Source organism: Micromys minutus, assembly GCF_963924665.1.
Source record: "Micromys minutus genome assembly, chromosome: 28".
In the NCBI taxonomy this organism is placed as follows: Eukaryota; Metazoa; Chordata; class Mammalia; order Rodentia; family Muridae; genus Micromys; species Micromys minutus.
In genome coordinates, this window is record NC_137963.1 from 5,571,580 (window position 1) to 5,587,644 (window position 16,065).

The 16,065-nt window shown below is 37.7% G+C and overlaps 1 protein-coding gene across 1 annotated transcript in view; it reads left to right on the forward strand.

Moving 5' to 3' along the window:
* Nucleotides 1–6,639: 6,639 nt before the first annotated feature.
* PTPRD (protein tyrosine phosphatase receptor type D) overlaps nt 6,640–16,065 on the forward strand; it is a gene marked incomplete at its 5' end in the record, with an annotated part of 289,668 nt that continues 280,242 nt past the window's right edge. Inside the window, 3 exons of the mRNA XM_080940162.1 lie at nt 6,640–6,646; nt 8,178–8,323; nt 11,731–11,872. Coding sequence (XP_080796288.1) covers nt 6,640–6,646; nt 8,178–8,323; nt 11,731–11,872 — 295 coding nt within the window. The remainder of the gene's footprint in view (nt 6,647–8,177; nt 8,324–11,730; nt 11,873–16,065) is intronic.

Here is a 16,065-nt window from a genome sequence, read left to right on the forward strand (position 1 = left end):
GTTAGCTGCAAGCACCCTCCTCTGTATCAGTATGGCTGTGGCAGACCCTCTGAGGAGGCATCCATATCAGATTCCTGCCAGTAAGCACTACTTGGCATCAGCAATAGTGCATGGGTTTGGTAGCTGCATATGGGATGGATTCCCCAGGTAAGACAGTCTCTGGATGATCTTTTCTCCAATCCCTGCTCCTCTATTTGTACCATTATTTCCTTCAATGGGATTTTGTTCTTCCTTCTAAGAAGGACTGAGAAAGCCACATTCTGGCCTTCCTTCTCTTTGAGCTTTTAACACACAGGAAATGATGGTTAGAGAAATATTTATTGCATACTCTTTTATATCTGTCAACAAGACAAAGAATCTGCATGTTGAACACACTATAGATTGTTCTATATTGTCTTTTATACAATTTTAAATGTTATAGCACTATTTGAATCAATTCTTATTTATTGATTACAGGGATGACTTAGTTCTTAAATCTTTTTCTAAGGAAATCCCATCACTTATTTTATAAGTAACTTATCATGAGGAAAATATATGAGTGTGTGTCAATTGAACTCCTAGTACTACTGGAAAATATTGGATGAACTGAGTTAAATTTTTGCTGAATATTTCTTTAATGCTGCTTATTTAAAAGCAAAGAGAGTCATGACATTACTTAAAAATTAAACTAAGCTTACAAATCATAACATTTAACATATTTGAAACTTCTACACCTCATAATCATATATATTACTTGAAAGTACTAGATTATTTTATATGTAGATGTAAGTGATTTAATAGTTTGTTAATAGATCAAAATAAAATTCAGAGGGTCATGGAAGTCATTAAAATTGACAAATAATCCTAAAAAAATCAGAAAGGTATTAACTGTTACAGACTAATTTCTATGAAAAGTTTTCTCCCAGGAGTTTCTGAAACAAATTTGAAAATCTACCACATGCCTAAATACTCTGACCTATTACATATGAAAATCATTTTTATTTTACACAATGATATACTCAGAAGTATGTGAACTAAGTACTTGACGGTCAGTAGTGGACACATATCTAGAGAATGCACCTAGCAGCCATACAGAAAGATCTAAAAGAGGAAAAACCATATATCAAATAATTTCCCAATTTATTTGGCAAAGGTAAGCTCTTAGGCTTCTTGTTTTTTCTTTCTTATCTTCTAAAATGGTCATTTTAGAAAGAAAGCAAAACCATTCTTGTTGGATCTGAAAGCAGAGACCTAGAGGCTGTTAGAGGTATCTTATGGGGCCTGAATTGGTCCTGGGACAAATATGTAAGAAGGTAAGGTGGGTCCCAAAGGTTGAGCATCAGGGACAGAAGTGGCCATGTGGTATGATAAACACTGGAGTGGGGGCTTATAATACATAGTGCAGTTTCCTGTGACATGTTAGAATAACAGAATAACAAATGTTAGAAATGAAAACCAGACATTGAGAGCAGACTTCGTACGATGTTTTATAAAGTCAGATTTACTTTCCCAACTTCTTTCTTTACCATTATCTTTCTCTTCCCAGCGTGCTTCCTGTCCAACAGTGCATGTACTAACCCTTATCAGCTTATACAGTGGTAGCTGGAGAGAGGCTTCTGTCTTTAAAACGTGAGCACACTCCGTTCACAAAGAACATGTAGTTGAAGCCTTAATAAAAATCAATGGTTTATGCAGGCATGGCAGTAAATATGAATCAGTAGCAAGAACCTTAACATGTTGTTTGTTTGTTTGCATGAGCAAATATTGAACACACACACACACACACACACACACACACACACACACCAATGCTAGTGAAATCAGCTCTGCTGAACTTGGAATTCATGTAACTTTTGAGTGAACCTTGGGATAGCAGCACTGATTTTTCTCTGTTGGTCATGGCTCTTGATTGGTGACTTCACTCCTCATCTATTTGCATCCTGGGACTGTGCTGCACTATGGAAGAACTTTCCTAGAGAGCATCTTCCTGGTGGATTTTCCTAATGAGCTATCACTGCTCTAATGAACAGAAATCACTGGATGCTGTGGAATACCATCACCATACCCCTTACAGTAAAAATAGTAAATGCAGTTTTCAAATTACAATAAGTTGAGTATTGTGCACGCACTGCCTGTGCAATATTTGTGGCTTTCTACTTTCTGGTTTGGCATGGTGAAACAAAGCCTCACAATTAGACTGGATAGTCAGAGGTCTCTTCAGGTCAGTAACTCTGGCTTTCTTTTGAGCCTTCTTCCTCTTCCTATCTTTGCTCCAAACATCTGTCTTAGTCTAAAGTGGGGGCTCTCAACATTCCTAATGCTGTGACTGTTTAAGACAGTTCCTCATGTCATAGTGACTCAACCATAAAATTATTTCATTGCTACTTCATAACGGTAATTTTGGTACTCTTATGAATCATAATATGAATATTTGATATGGCAAATATGTGATATATGACACTTGTGAATAGGTATTTTGCTCCCCCTCCCCACCAAAGGGTCAAGAGCCACAGGTTGAGAACCACTTCTCTAAAGCTTTCTATCTGTTTATGTGATATAAGTCAGAATTACATTTTGTAGGCAATGTACACTATAAGACTGTGAAAACTTTCTGTCTAGTGCATGCCAGTTATGAAGAACAATTATTCTTCAATGGATTCGGAAATGCTCTGTCCTGTAAATTATAATTTAAAGCTGAGACGTTGTTTAGGTAGTTGTTGGAAAATGGAAATGGGATAAACTATTCGCAAACAGACTGTTGTCTTTGAAGAGACAAGATTGGGCGGGAAGACCCTGTTCACACCCAGTGTAACCACATGACAGGGGAGGTGCCCCTACATTAGCCACAGTTCATAGACACATGTTGTGAAAACCATGCAGATGCCAGCTGTGCCGAGGGTTCCATCCTCCACAGATACATGTGGGATCTCTGTCCATCATCATGTGCCCAGAAGGTTTTGTCACTGTCTTCTTGATGCACACGTACACCTCGGAAATCAAGCTCATCATAATACAATGCACACAAGATCTAGCCACACTTCCTGTTCCCTTCTGAGGTTATAGGATGTCCTTTGGCTACAAGGAAGGGAATGCTGTATTGGCCATTGAACATTCTTTATCTCCCTCTTGTGCTCTTTTATTCCTGACCAAGTTGTCGCAGGCATCCTGTCTCTGATCCATTTTTTCAGAGTCCTTGATGTGACATTTGCAGGGACAGGTCTGAGATAGCTCAACTTGAAGGTGGGACCTAAGGGAGAAAACGGGTTCCTAAACATAGGCTGCCTTCATCTTCCTCCTGAACATTCCCCCTCTCCTATTATAGCCTCCAACATTATTAACCTTTTCATTTCAAGATCTTGAGAACAATGTTATGACTAATATCCCTTTAAAATCAAAACTCGCTATTTAAGGAAACGATAATCAGTGAAAAGAAATGAAGCCAATTAGTTACATGCTGCTTAGTGTTTCCCCCTGTGAGACATGTTTCCTTGATGTCCACAGAAACGTCATATTAATTAGAGTTAAATTAGACAAATGACACCTCGTTTCTCCCTTCCCTTTACACTGTGTTCTCTCTGTGATCCTCATTTAAAGGAGTCTTCATTGGCCAACCAAATTATATCAAACCTGTGTCATCTTAAGCTGTAAGAATTTTTCCAATTCCACTTCTTTATAGATACTGATCATTCATCAATGGTTTTGTCTTGCTCATGTCTGGCTCCACCTAACAAATTGTCGTAAAGAGACAACTTTGTCCTCAGTACCGCATGTGATTAAGGATGTCCAAGACAGTTTGCTAGTTTTAATTAATTCACTCTTATACACTTATCACCATAAGAGCACTTTGGACACACTATCAAGGCTTTAAAAAGCTACCAAATGAAAACACAACATAGTATGAAACTATGAAATGGTTACCTTCAGTTGTATAATGTAAAAATCAACTGGCAACCTTTGTCTCCTCCTTGGCTACCACAGTAAGTGAAAGTCTCCTGCATTCTTAGAGCTTCAATGTGCGCTGTGAGTGTATTATGAGATTGTACACTGAATGAATATAGCTAGATACTATGGCAGACATATTTCATATTATCTACTATGTCCATCTTCTTATTCCAGAGTGTGTAGCTTCCCTGTCTTGTATTTGGAAAACAGACTTTCTGTGTTGAACAGTAATTTGACTGCTCTAGTGCCTATCTCTGTGTGTGTGTGTGTGTATGTGTATACATTCTCACTTGTCACAATCAGCTTGAATAGAAATATATCACTCAAAGTACAGCCTTGGCAGCTATATGTTAGTAACCAAGACAGCCAGCTAGCTGAATTAGGAATGGAAGACAATTCAATATAGTAGCAACAGAACATTTCTTCATTACTTTTCCTTTTTAGACTCTTGCATTTCTTTTGCTTCTTATCTTCAGTGGAGGCATACACCAGTGGTTGCAACTAATCAGATAAATGTTCATCATGCAGCCCTGCTGATGCTCTGTGTGTTTTGCCCTCATCCGTGGTGGATTCCTTTGTGATATCCTTGTTTGTAGGGTTTTAGTCAAGCTTTGTATCACACTTTTAGTTGCACACTTCTCTTTCCTTCTTTAGAGCTTTACTAACGTTTGGGAGGGATGGACACCAAAATGTGATAGAGTGTTCATCTACTCCTTTTCATCTTTTGCCTCTGTAGATGGAAAATCCCTGTTTCATGTCCTTATGCCTTCTGAAGATAAAAATAGTTACCTTCCCCCAGCATTGCAGGAACCATGGTATTCCACCCTCTATTATCTTCCAGTGGCTATCTGCCAAGAACTGGCAGTCCCAGTCTTAGAATTGATTCAGCCAGAAAAATTATTTACACAACATACATGTCTACTGAAAAAAAAACCCATCAAAATATTTATTGATTTCCTTCATAGAACAATGACATTCATTCCATTTATGGTTTAGAAAGTCTGGGAAAATGTAGCCTTTATCCACGTGGCCAATATTTTTTTTTTTTTTTTTTTTTTTTTTTTTTTTTTTTTGCAGATTTTAAGAATCTGTAACTTTCTCTGATTCTTTGGGAAGAGAAACAGAATGGTATCCCTCACTAAGGCTCCCATAGTACAGGGGAGACAGCAGCTGTTTTAGGTTTATTAAATGTGTAATGAGTAAGTGCATAGTCTTCCCATCTACTGCCTCTTTGTTTCTTTTCTAAACACTTGCAAGAAATTTTAAAACAATTTAAAGGGCAATTGAAACAGATTTCAATTCAGGCTGATCAGTTTTAGAAAGTATGTTTTATAGATGAGGTTAATTTTTATTTAGTTAGTTTTGTTAGGTACTGACAAGAGCATGTTTTTCATCAACTTACTGCACTCAAAATGGTAGGAAGATAAGTAAGAAAATATGTAATGCCAGGTTTGATTTCAGAAAAGTGTTATTGTTAGATTTTTCTACACTCTTCTCACTATTAGTCAATTTCAAATGTTTTTAAAGTATTTCTCACTGCTCATTATAACTGTCTCATTTATATTTCCGTCTATGGATGCTACAGCATGTGTTATTGAACTGGGCTGGTAGAGCCCACTTGTTTTCCTAATGTTTCTTGACAAAAACATGCTCCAGGCTCTTGTGTTTCCATCAAAAAGCTAAATTTCCTAATGGGAAGTCAGGTTTTTTCCTATGAGGAGATTCTAAGTATGCTTCTCTTTCATTTCTCCTGAACTGGCATGTTTGTGTAATCATATAATTAGATAGGAACCTAAAAACTAGAATAATACTTGCAAAATAATTTATTCCTATCCCATAACTTGATATGTGAAGTAACAGTAAAGCTATATGGTTTTCCCTCCAATGTATCCATCATCTATCTATCTATCTATCTATCTATCTATCTATCTATCTATCTATCCATCCATCCTCCATCTATCATCTATATATCATCTATAATCTATCATCTATTTATCTATCTATCTATCTATCTATCTATCTATCTATCTATCTATCTGTCTGTCTGTCTATCAATCATCTATCTATAATCTATCATCTCTCTATATCTATCTATTATCTCTCTATCTATATCTATCTATCATCTATCATCTATCTATCTATCTATCATCTATCTATCTATCTATCTATCATCTATCTATCTATCATCTATCTATCTATCTATCATCTTTCTATCTATCATCTATCTCTCTATCTTGCATCTATGTATCTATCATCTATATATCTACCTACCTATCTATCTATGTATCATCTATCATTTTATCATTTATTTATCTATCTATCATCTATCTATCTATCTATCTATCTATCTATCTATCTATCATCTATATATCAATTTAGTATCTGTCTATCTATCTAGCATCTGCCTATCTATCTAGCATCTATCTATCTATCATTTATCTATTTGTCTATCTGTCTATCATCTATCTATCTATCATCTATCTTTCATCTATCATCTGTCAGTCTGTCTGTCTATCATCTATCATCTATCTATCTATCTATCTATCTATCTATCTATCTATCTATATATATGTATCTATCATATATCTATCATCTACCCTCTTATCTGTCATCATCATTGTCATCAGCAGTAGGTTTCAAATTATCTGGTTTTCCTGTCTACAAAGAAATAAAACTGAGTCAGATCATAGATGATGTTGGAAGACATCAGGTGGAAACATGACTGGTAGGCAAAGTTTCATGATAGCAATGAGCAAGGAAGGTACAATGTTGCTATGTTTTTTGGTCCTAGAGTTTGAAGATTACATTTAAATTAAATAGTAACCAGAGCTAGTTATAGCTCTTACCAGTGATATGACTAAAGAACAGTAGGCAATAAAATCTGTACAGTTGTTAAAAGAAAAGAAAGGAAAATGGCAAAGTAAAATGTGATTGACATTAAAATAGTTTTCAAATATAACAATCACAAATCTCAAATATAGAGAAAGACAAGTTGCCTCACCAGTCAAAAGCTCTTGCTGCAGGACGAGTTCTCATGCCCAGTAGCCCATAACCTGAATGAAACTCCAGCTCCTGAGGATCTGATGCCCTGTTCAGGCCTCTTCAGATCACTGCACATGTGAATAAATACAGACTTTATGAATCCACAGATGAAAACAGAACCATTTATAAAGCTATTAAAACACTCTACAAGCCACCATCATTAATGTTTTCATATACTGTGCATACATTAAGTGTTTTCTTATCAGATGTCCCTCATAATTCTGCATTATGTCTTTGTACCTTTCCATTGACATATAAGTGCTTCTCTCACCATGGGATAAAACACTTCCTTATATTTCGTATTTCCTATTCATAGTGTAATTTATTTTAACATAAATGCCCATACTGTTAATATTTGTGTTCCTTATATTTATGTTCCCTATAGACTCCTGCTAATCAGATTATACAATAAATATTTTGTATATTAATACTTATCATATTCAGCTACATCTTACGACATCACCATGTGATTGATTTTTACATCTGAAAATATCAGATTGGAAAGAAGTGTTTTCAGAGAAAAGTATGGCTACCCAAAGAGTCAGCTGAGATGGGGACTCTAGGAAACTCCATTTTCCCTTCTTTCTCATTCAGTAACCATAAGATGGTGCCTCCTAATAAATGCCCTTCCCCTGTGACTTAGGAAGGTCCTCTGGGCTCCTTTTCACAAAACGAGTATCCATATTCCAAGCCAATGTGTGGATGCCCACGTGGCATTTTTACCCCTTCCTGTTCCCTGCTGGGATGTCTAATTCCAGGCTATATTGCTTGTCTCTTTAAAATTTCCTAGAACACCCCTTAAATGTCACTAATTTTAATAGCCTGGCAATGGCAGTGCTGCTTTCTGGCAGCATCCTGATAGTGACATCAAAGCAAAGTGCCGGAATTTTACTCACTTTGATTGATGAGCTTTTCGTGACGGGGGACAAATTGGATTTTTAAATACGGGTAATAAAAATTAATGTGTGATGTTGCTTTTTGGATGTTATTGGATCCCTGCCTTAATTCCGGTTTTGGCAATGAAAACTCTAAGATAGCAGACCTTGACCACAAAGTTACCCTCAAAGCAGAATGAGGTTGCCCTGGTTCTTTTTTTTTTTTTTTTTTTCCACCTTCCCACCTTGATGCTGTAGATGAGGCTGTGTACAGTGAATCGGGTCATTATCTGTTTCAATACTGCTGCTAATGGTAGTGTTTATTTCTTCTTATTTCAGCACCCCCGAGGTTTACAAGAACTCCGGTGGATCAGACAGGGGTCTCTGGAGGAGTTGCATCGTTCATTTGTCAAGCGACAGGAGATCCTAGACCTAAAATTGTCTGGAACAAAAAAGGAAAGAAAGTCAGCAACCAGAGATTTGAGGTATTAGGTCCATTGTTCTGTTTCTCTGGGGACGAAATGAATTTATTCTCTCTCTGCACTGCTGTGAGGTGTCATAGGTCCTGAGTTGTGACAGTCATGTCACCTGCAGTGAACACTGGAACTCAGTGTATTTTGAGACTAGAGAATTTTGGCTGAGTTTTGTATCCACTCGTTGAAGGTCTTAACTAGGGTCTGAGATTCTGATTTCTATTACAAGGAAGAGGCATAATGGGGGGTCTCAGATCTACCTGCTAGAGTCATCTTCAGCCTGCTTCCTCTTAAAATTGCAAGGGAAAATCCCATAACCTCATTTTCCCAAGTCCACTAGACACATGCAAATGTATATCTTTCTAAAAGTTTCTGTCCTTCTCAGTGCTACTGAGTGGCATGGTCACATCTGAACACAGTATGTGGACAGGTAAAAGGTATCAGCTTGTTTACACCAAACAGATTCTAAAATGGGATCAGTCTTATCCAATCCTATAGCTTAAACTCAGGATTGTTTTCTTGGAAGAGGTTTTCAGTCTCTGTTACAAAGTCAAGAGAGTGGATTAAAAATCTCAAGTGTCAACTTCATTAATCCTGTGGTCCACAATAAGAAAGCCCTTTCTGTATTTTAGCTGTAAAATACCATGTAAAAGAACCAAGCCAAGCAGAGTAATTACTCAGGGAATCTGTTGGCAAAGTTTTGCCTTCATAATGGTGCTAAGTCATTTCTGTCTGGGGAGGAAGTGTGCAGTTTAGAAATCAGTTCATTCTAAAGCACACCAGGCTCATAAATGAAGATGCCCAAAGTGTACTATGATTATAAAAATTCTCTTCTATTTTGCTTGATTTTCTAATAGATGCCATGGCCTACTTCACAGTTTGGAAAATGAATTACAATCTCTGGTCAAACAATAATATCACATCTAAAAACTCAGAATACTGTATCATCGCTGTTCAGAGCGTTCAGAGCCGGTTCATGTTTATAAAAGCTCTGATCAGAAATAGCAGTGAAATTTAAAATTTGAACATCAACTCATAAACTATTATTTTACAAATTTAGAGATGAATTTTATTTTTTATATGTTTGAATTTAAGATACAATGGCCTAAACTTTTCTTTAAATATCTTCAAGGAACTTTCTACAGAATACACAAACTGACATGTTGTTTGTGAGAATTTGGGGTATATAAACTTTTTTCCCTTTTAAGTTAAAAGTTTTCTTCCCCTTCCCCCCTTCCCAGAGGAATGCTCTTTGATATACTTGCTTTTGATGGTGACCTTCTAAATAAAAGTCTTATAAACGATAGGACCACATAATTCAAAGCATGAGGTCTTCTTTGTACATTCTTGCTAATGAGAATCATATAAACAAGTACATGGAAAATTATTTCATGTAAAACAGATATGTGATATAATACCAAGTCTTGGGCTAAAAATTCTTAACTAAATTTACAGTGCTTGCTTGAGTGCACGTGAGCAGCACACACACACACACACACACACACACACACACACACACACACACACAGCACTACTACACCCTGTATTCCTATGTGAGTAATAGATGAAACTGGTTTTGCTGTTGCTTCTGTTAAAGCCATATATGGTGTCTGTCATACAGAAAGCATCCATTGACTGCTTTCAACTTGGGAATTAGAACACTGGCTTTTAAGGTCTGACAACATACAAATATTTCAATCTACAAAATGATTAATGTTCATGAATATATAATGATATTTAATTTAAAATTAATTCAAACTGAAATTTATATTAATGTTCGGCATACATTTTTTTGTATTAATCTGTGCTATACTCAAGTATTTTTTTTTTTTATAAAATTGTGGAGTATTTAAGAAAGAGTCTAATAATTGGAACTTGTATCTCTTAGATATATACTAGATTCCTGTCAAATGTGTACTTAATTGAGTTGAAAATATATGGTTGTTGTATTGGTCAGTGTTCTCTAGAGTCACAGAACTTATGGTATTCTCTATATAGCAAGGGAATTTGTTGGTGGCTTACAGTCTGTAGTCCAACTCCCTAAGAATGGTCAGCAGCTTCTGTGAATGGACGTCCAAGGATCTAGCAGTTGCTCAGTCCCACAAGGCAAGTAGGCAAAGAGAGAGAGCCTTTCTTCTTCCAATGTCCAAATGTAGGTCCCCAACAGAAGGTGTGTCCCAGTTTAAAGGTATGTACCACCACTTCTGGACTTGCCTTGTACCAGATGACCTTGAGCTCAGAGATCTCCTTGCTTTAATGTCCTAAGATTCATAGCCACTATGCCTCAAGTTCAGTATCACAGGAGAACCTTCTAATTCTGGATTGTGGTTCATTCCAGATATCGTCAAGTTGACAACCAGGAATGGCCACTACAGTTGTGTTTTGAGGAACCGGACATTTTTAGAATTTCTGAATTTACAATTAATGTGGAAAACATAACGGAGCTAAAGTGAATACAATTAACATATTTACTATCTGTTCTCTATATGGTACTACATATACACTGAACCTTGGATTAAGCCCCTCATAATTGGATTTGATAGGCAGTCGGTTTATTTGAAGTCAAGGGAGATGGAACCACTCCAAATGCACAGTGTCCCAGTAAGGAGCTGCAAGAAGACATGGTAGAAAGGAATGGTGTTGATCCTGACTGCTGTCCATCCATACATACCACCCCTTCGTGGAGTGCAGATTTTATGCCTGTTCTTTTAGCTGAGCTAACTTCCAGTGTTGCCCTTCTCTTTCATAATGGAGCTCACAATGGCAGTGAATTCAGGGTTGGTGCTTCGCACATTCAAGTTTGGCCTGGTGAGGCAAGCCTCCATTTCATTGAAGAAGGCCATAAAAAGTCAGACTATGTTAATTAAGCTGGAACAAATACTGGGAGGCTTTATGACAGGATTAATGCAGGCTGCCTGGCTTTGGGTTAGCTCCCTTCTTGGCTGCCGACTAGATTTATGCCATTTCTCTTTGTGGTTCAACCATATATATTGTTAAGAACAAGGCCCTTTAAACTGACAGAAATACTTGTAGGGACAAGCATTGTGCTTTAAACGGGTCCACTTAAGCACGTGTGTTGCCAAGGTGAGTAACTGAAGTTTATTCATCACAGCTATACTGTACTTACTGCATTTACTAAGCTTGAGATATGTTAATGAGGGAATCCTGGTGGGTGCAGGTAGTGACTAGGAATCCCTATGTGCTTACTGGTAGTTTTATGTCTTTCTTTTGTTTGGTGCGAGGCGTCTACAGTCCATCCAAGGATCTGCTCTCCCACTCTATTAGAACGCAGTCTTCTATCAGAATGATGCCTTTGACTAGTCAGAGCTTAATGGCCGCCTCACTACTGTGCTTCGAAGTCTAGCTGAGAGGTGGATGATTGTAACAACACCTGTGACAGCTATTTTTTCCTCTAATAGGTAATAGAATTTGACGATGGATCTGGATCAGTCCTCAGAATACAGCCCTTAAGGACTCCAAGGGACGAGGCCATTTATGAATGCGTGGCCTCGAATAATGTGGGAGAAATAAGTGTGTCCACCAGACTCACAGTTTTACGTGGTAAGTGCTCAAGTTCATGTTGCTGTTTGAATCGTTCCAGCGGTTCTGTCTGTTAGGTACTCTTTTATGGGACTGTCCAGAGAACAGTTTCAGGAAAAGGATGGACTGTGCCAAATGTTAATCAGACAGCAGGGTATCTTCTTGGTTCTTGAAGCAATGTTAATCAAGAAAAGAAAATAACAGTGGAATGAAGATTTGCTTTTTAAATGCCAGGCGCCATTTTGATTTTGGCAAGGATATCTAGACAGGAAAATGTATGGCTCGCACCACTGTTAGCAGACCTGTGTCTAGTCTTGTTTTGGATTCCTACTGCTGCTGTTTTCTTGTACACACTAACCAAGTTGACATGGATGGTTACTAAATTAAAGAATCTTCCTTCCCTGCATTGAATGATTGAAGGGGGAAAAAAATGAGAGATTAAAGAAGATGAAGGTGAGCTTCCTCTCCTAAAATGATGGATATTAAAAAAATATGTATATTTTATGCTGAAAATAACTATTTCGTTTTTTTTTTTCTTTAAACTGCTACTATTGATGAATAAAATGAGATGGCAGATACTTTTGTCTTTCTCCATGGTACCTATGTAGCCTGATAAAACATGGCATAGTCGCCTGTTTTTTACAGTTTCTTTAGCATGATGGTGCTGTTGTAGGAAATCTGCCCCCTTGCTATATTTCTAGCCCTGATTCTTCAGTAGAAATATAAGCATAGTCTAACGGGGAAGCGAGTAGATAACATTATTTTGGTAACGTTTTGTGGACCTTTATTTCTTTCTCTATTATATTGTTTTCTAGTTTTATGCTTCAGAATTGTTTACAAAACTTGCAATGGATAATTTTTTAATACAATTTTGACAAAATTAGAGAAGAAATGAACTAAGCAAGAGCAGTTGCCAAGTGTTGTAGAGACAGAGATACTCAGAGAACAGACCCTTATAGAGATGCCAGGAGGAAAACTGCAAGGATAGTAGAGATCAGCACTAGAATTTCAAGGCTCCAGCAGGATGTGTGCATTCGAAAATCAGGTCTAGTAAGCAGGCAAATCAGCTCCCTGTAAAAGTGAGGCTTCTGGCCACATTCCTTTGTTGCTGTTCTCAGAGCCGAGAAGAATAGCCCAAAAGCTGAACTGAACATGAGGCATCCCAAACTAAGGAACTAAGAGATGATGAAGGTATGTCAGAAAACATGCCCATTACAGATTAACCCATAAATGCATCCTTTTGTAACCATCTGAAATCAAAACCTCAACTTCCAGAGGAATGCAGCCAGTTTCAATCCTTGATAAAGCTCAAACAGGAAGGATAGAAGTCCTAAGTCTTTGGGCTCAAAATGTATGACATAAATGTATTTTAAACATTAAAGAAAAAGTACTTAAAACATTTGCAAAGATAAAAAGAGAAATAAAATGTACAAGGCAGCTATAAGATGTTGTAAAATAAAATGTAGACACTTGTTAGAAATCACTTGTTAAATTTTAATAGTGTTCATTCATGTTTATAGATAGTGTACTCGTGCTATGGGACATCTAGAGATATGTGAGTCTAGATGTGTGTGTGTGTGTGTGTGTGTGTGTTTGTAATGTAACCAGACTGGAAGGAAGCTAGATTCAGTCTTTACACGTCCATATCTGACCAAATCTCAGACTCATCTGTGAGATTTTTTTAAACTTCCAACAACTAATTGATTCTTCGAGCAGGGAGAAAGTGTATTACAAAGGTAAAATACGATTAATTAGGAGATTAAAAAAATCATTTAAGCCACATGTCATTTGCTTTTCTTAATCTTTATTTCATGAAGACATTAACAAAATGTTCACAGAACATATAATTTGCCTTAAAGATTCACAGGGATTTATGTTCCCTTTTTGCTGGCTGGACCCTTGTCTCCTCTTCTTTAAATAGTTCATCACTGTGTAAACAAATGCATGGAAAAACTTCAGTCTGATCTTGACGTTCTGCATGACAACTAGACCTATGCTGTTCATTTGCATGAAAGCACGTGCTTCTAGTAAGACATCTAGCCTTCCACTCTTAGATACCTGCAGTTAACTGTCCTGAAAACGTTTCTGAGAAAACTCAAAGCTGACATTGAAAAGTAGACAAGTGGAGTGTCCACACCCTTAGAGTTCTTTCCATTGCCAGTTCACGAAATAATTAAGAATGGAATCATCTCTGTTGCCCTGAGTCACCCTCTTTATCTTTTCTACATGCTGGTAATTCTTTCTGTTACTAACAGTCTTCCTAGTGATAGGCCAGCAATAAACTGGTGTTTATGGGCTTAGAACGTGAAGAGTTAGGGAGGGACGGTGCTTGTGTTCGAGCTAATGAGCCTTCTTATCTGCTCGGGTCTACTTTCTCTTGCGTATCACATTGGCAGATATTCAAGGGCTCTCATGCTGTAGGATGTGGAGACCACTTCACCCTTGCTGTCCAGTGGGCCTCATCACCGGCCCGTTTCAGCTCCATGGGTCATTTATTTTCTTCCCACTTTGCTGACAAATGCCAAAGATGTGCCAACTGTCATGATGGCTTTTGTCTAAGTAGGAGGGATGGAGAACATTCATTTATTTCAAACAGGCTGCGGGAGAACCTAAGTAATTGGATATTCAAATGTCTGACCTGTACGGCTAAATACAGAAGACATTACAATAACACCCTGACCACCCATGTGCACTGAAGGAGCATTTCAGGGACACTTTTCCTCAAAAGCCTTTTGTGTTTTTGCTTATTTTTTTTCCTAATTGCCCCTGAGTTTCAAAAACTATTTCCTCAGGGCAGACTTCTTAATACTCAAGTCTGACCATGTCCTGGGATGAGATAGATGACAGTTAAAGCATATATCCTGTCATTGGAGGGTCTCAGAGGGAGTGTAAGATGTAGGATGAAGTGGTCGTTCATGTTCTATCATTATCATTATTACTATTACTATTTTTTATTATAATTAGTCTTCCATGTCGGATGTTATAGAAGCACAAGCTCATACTGGAACTAGTTACCTGGCTCTTTAGGAGGCTTTGCATGGCTGCTGTATGCATATAGTGCCTCCAGGGCAGGCTGTAGGGACCACTAAGAGCTTAGTGAAGTCTGAGGCTTATCCACTGGGGAATACAGCGGAGGACAACGGATTAAATATTAGACTTGTAGGTTGGTTCATGCCAGGGACCAGAAAGTACATCTTAGGTGTAGGAATTGCCATCCAGATGAAATTGGTTCTCTGGCTCCTGACTTGATTGCCTGTGAGGTTTTCCTGATATCTGCAGAGAAACATAGAAATATATATAATGAAACTGGGAGTAAGAACATTCTACTGATGTGTGTTATCAGCCGCTGGGCAGCTGAGACTGCCCTGTGCGGTTTCTTCTCACTGTTGAAAAATCCAGGGATGTCTGATGCTTTAAGGCTGGAGGAAAGTGGTCAAGAATCATTCATTCTTTCTTTCTTTTCCTCTTTCTTTTTCTCTTCCTTCCTTCCTTCCTTCCTTCCTTTCTTTCTTTCCCTCTTTCTTTCTTTCTTTCTCATTGAATTATTCTTTGCCTTAAAATATAACTAAATATCATACATGTTTCTTGAGCTTATTATTTTTTTTGGCAGGGGGAGCAGTCTGAAAATACATGCTTCTCATTCAGACTCGTAACGCAAAACAGACATTATCTAAATTTTGTGGATTATGTCCAGATATTTGCCCATATACAAATAGCGCCACAGCCAGCACAAGACCAGCATCACAACAACTAAACGTAATAAACATCACCACGCCTTCCTCATCTGCTCATTGAGAACTAGTTTGTCATAGAAGGCAAGCCGAGTACAGCTGCTGCCTTAATAGGGTAGCATGCCAAACCGGAAGGCATTCCATTCACACATTTTAACAAATGCAGTTTAGTAAGTGGGAATTTTATATATCATGGATATGTGCACCTTTAGGTGTTAGACAGTGCAGAGTATGTCCATCTTGCGGTCATCTGAGCTCCCACACTGACTATGACAGAAATATATGATCATCTTCTTCAATCCGCCCATGTCCCTGATCTTTGAGTTATGGCTTTTTTTTCTTCCCCCTTCTTCTTTACCTCATTTGTACAGAGAACCCTTAGCTTGGGAATCCAATCAGTCAAATTCCTTCTCAGCTACTGTTCTGTGATTCAGTGACATGCCTAATTCAGGAAGTCAGTTCTTGCAGGATGGAAGAAGCATG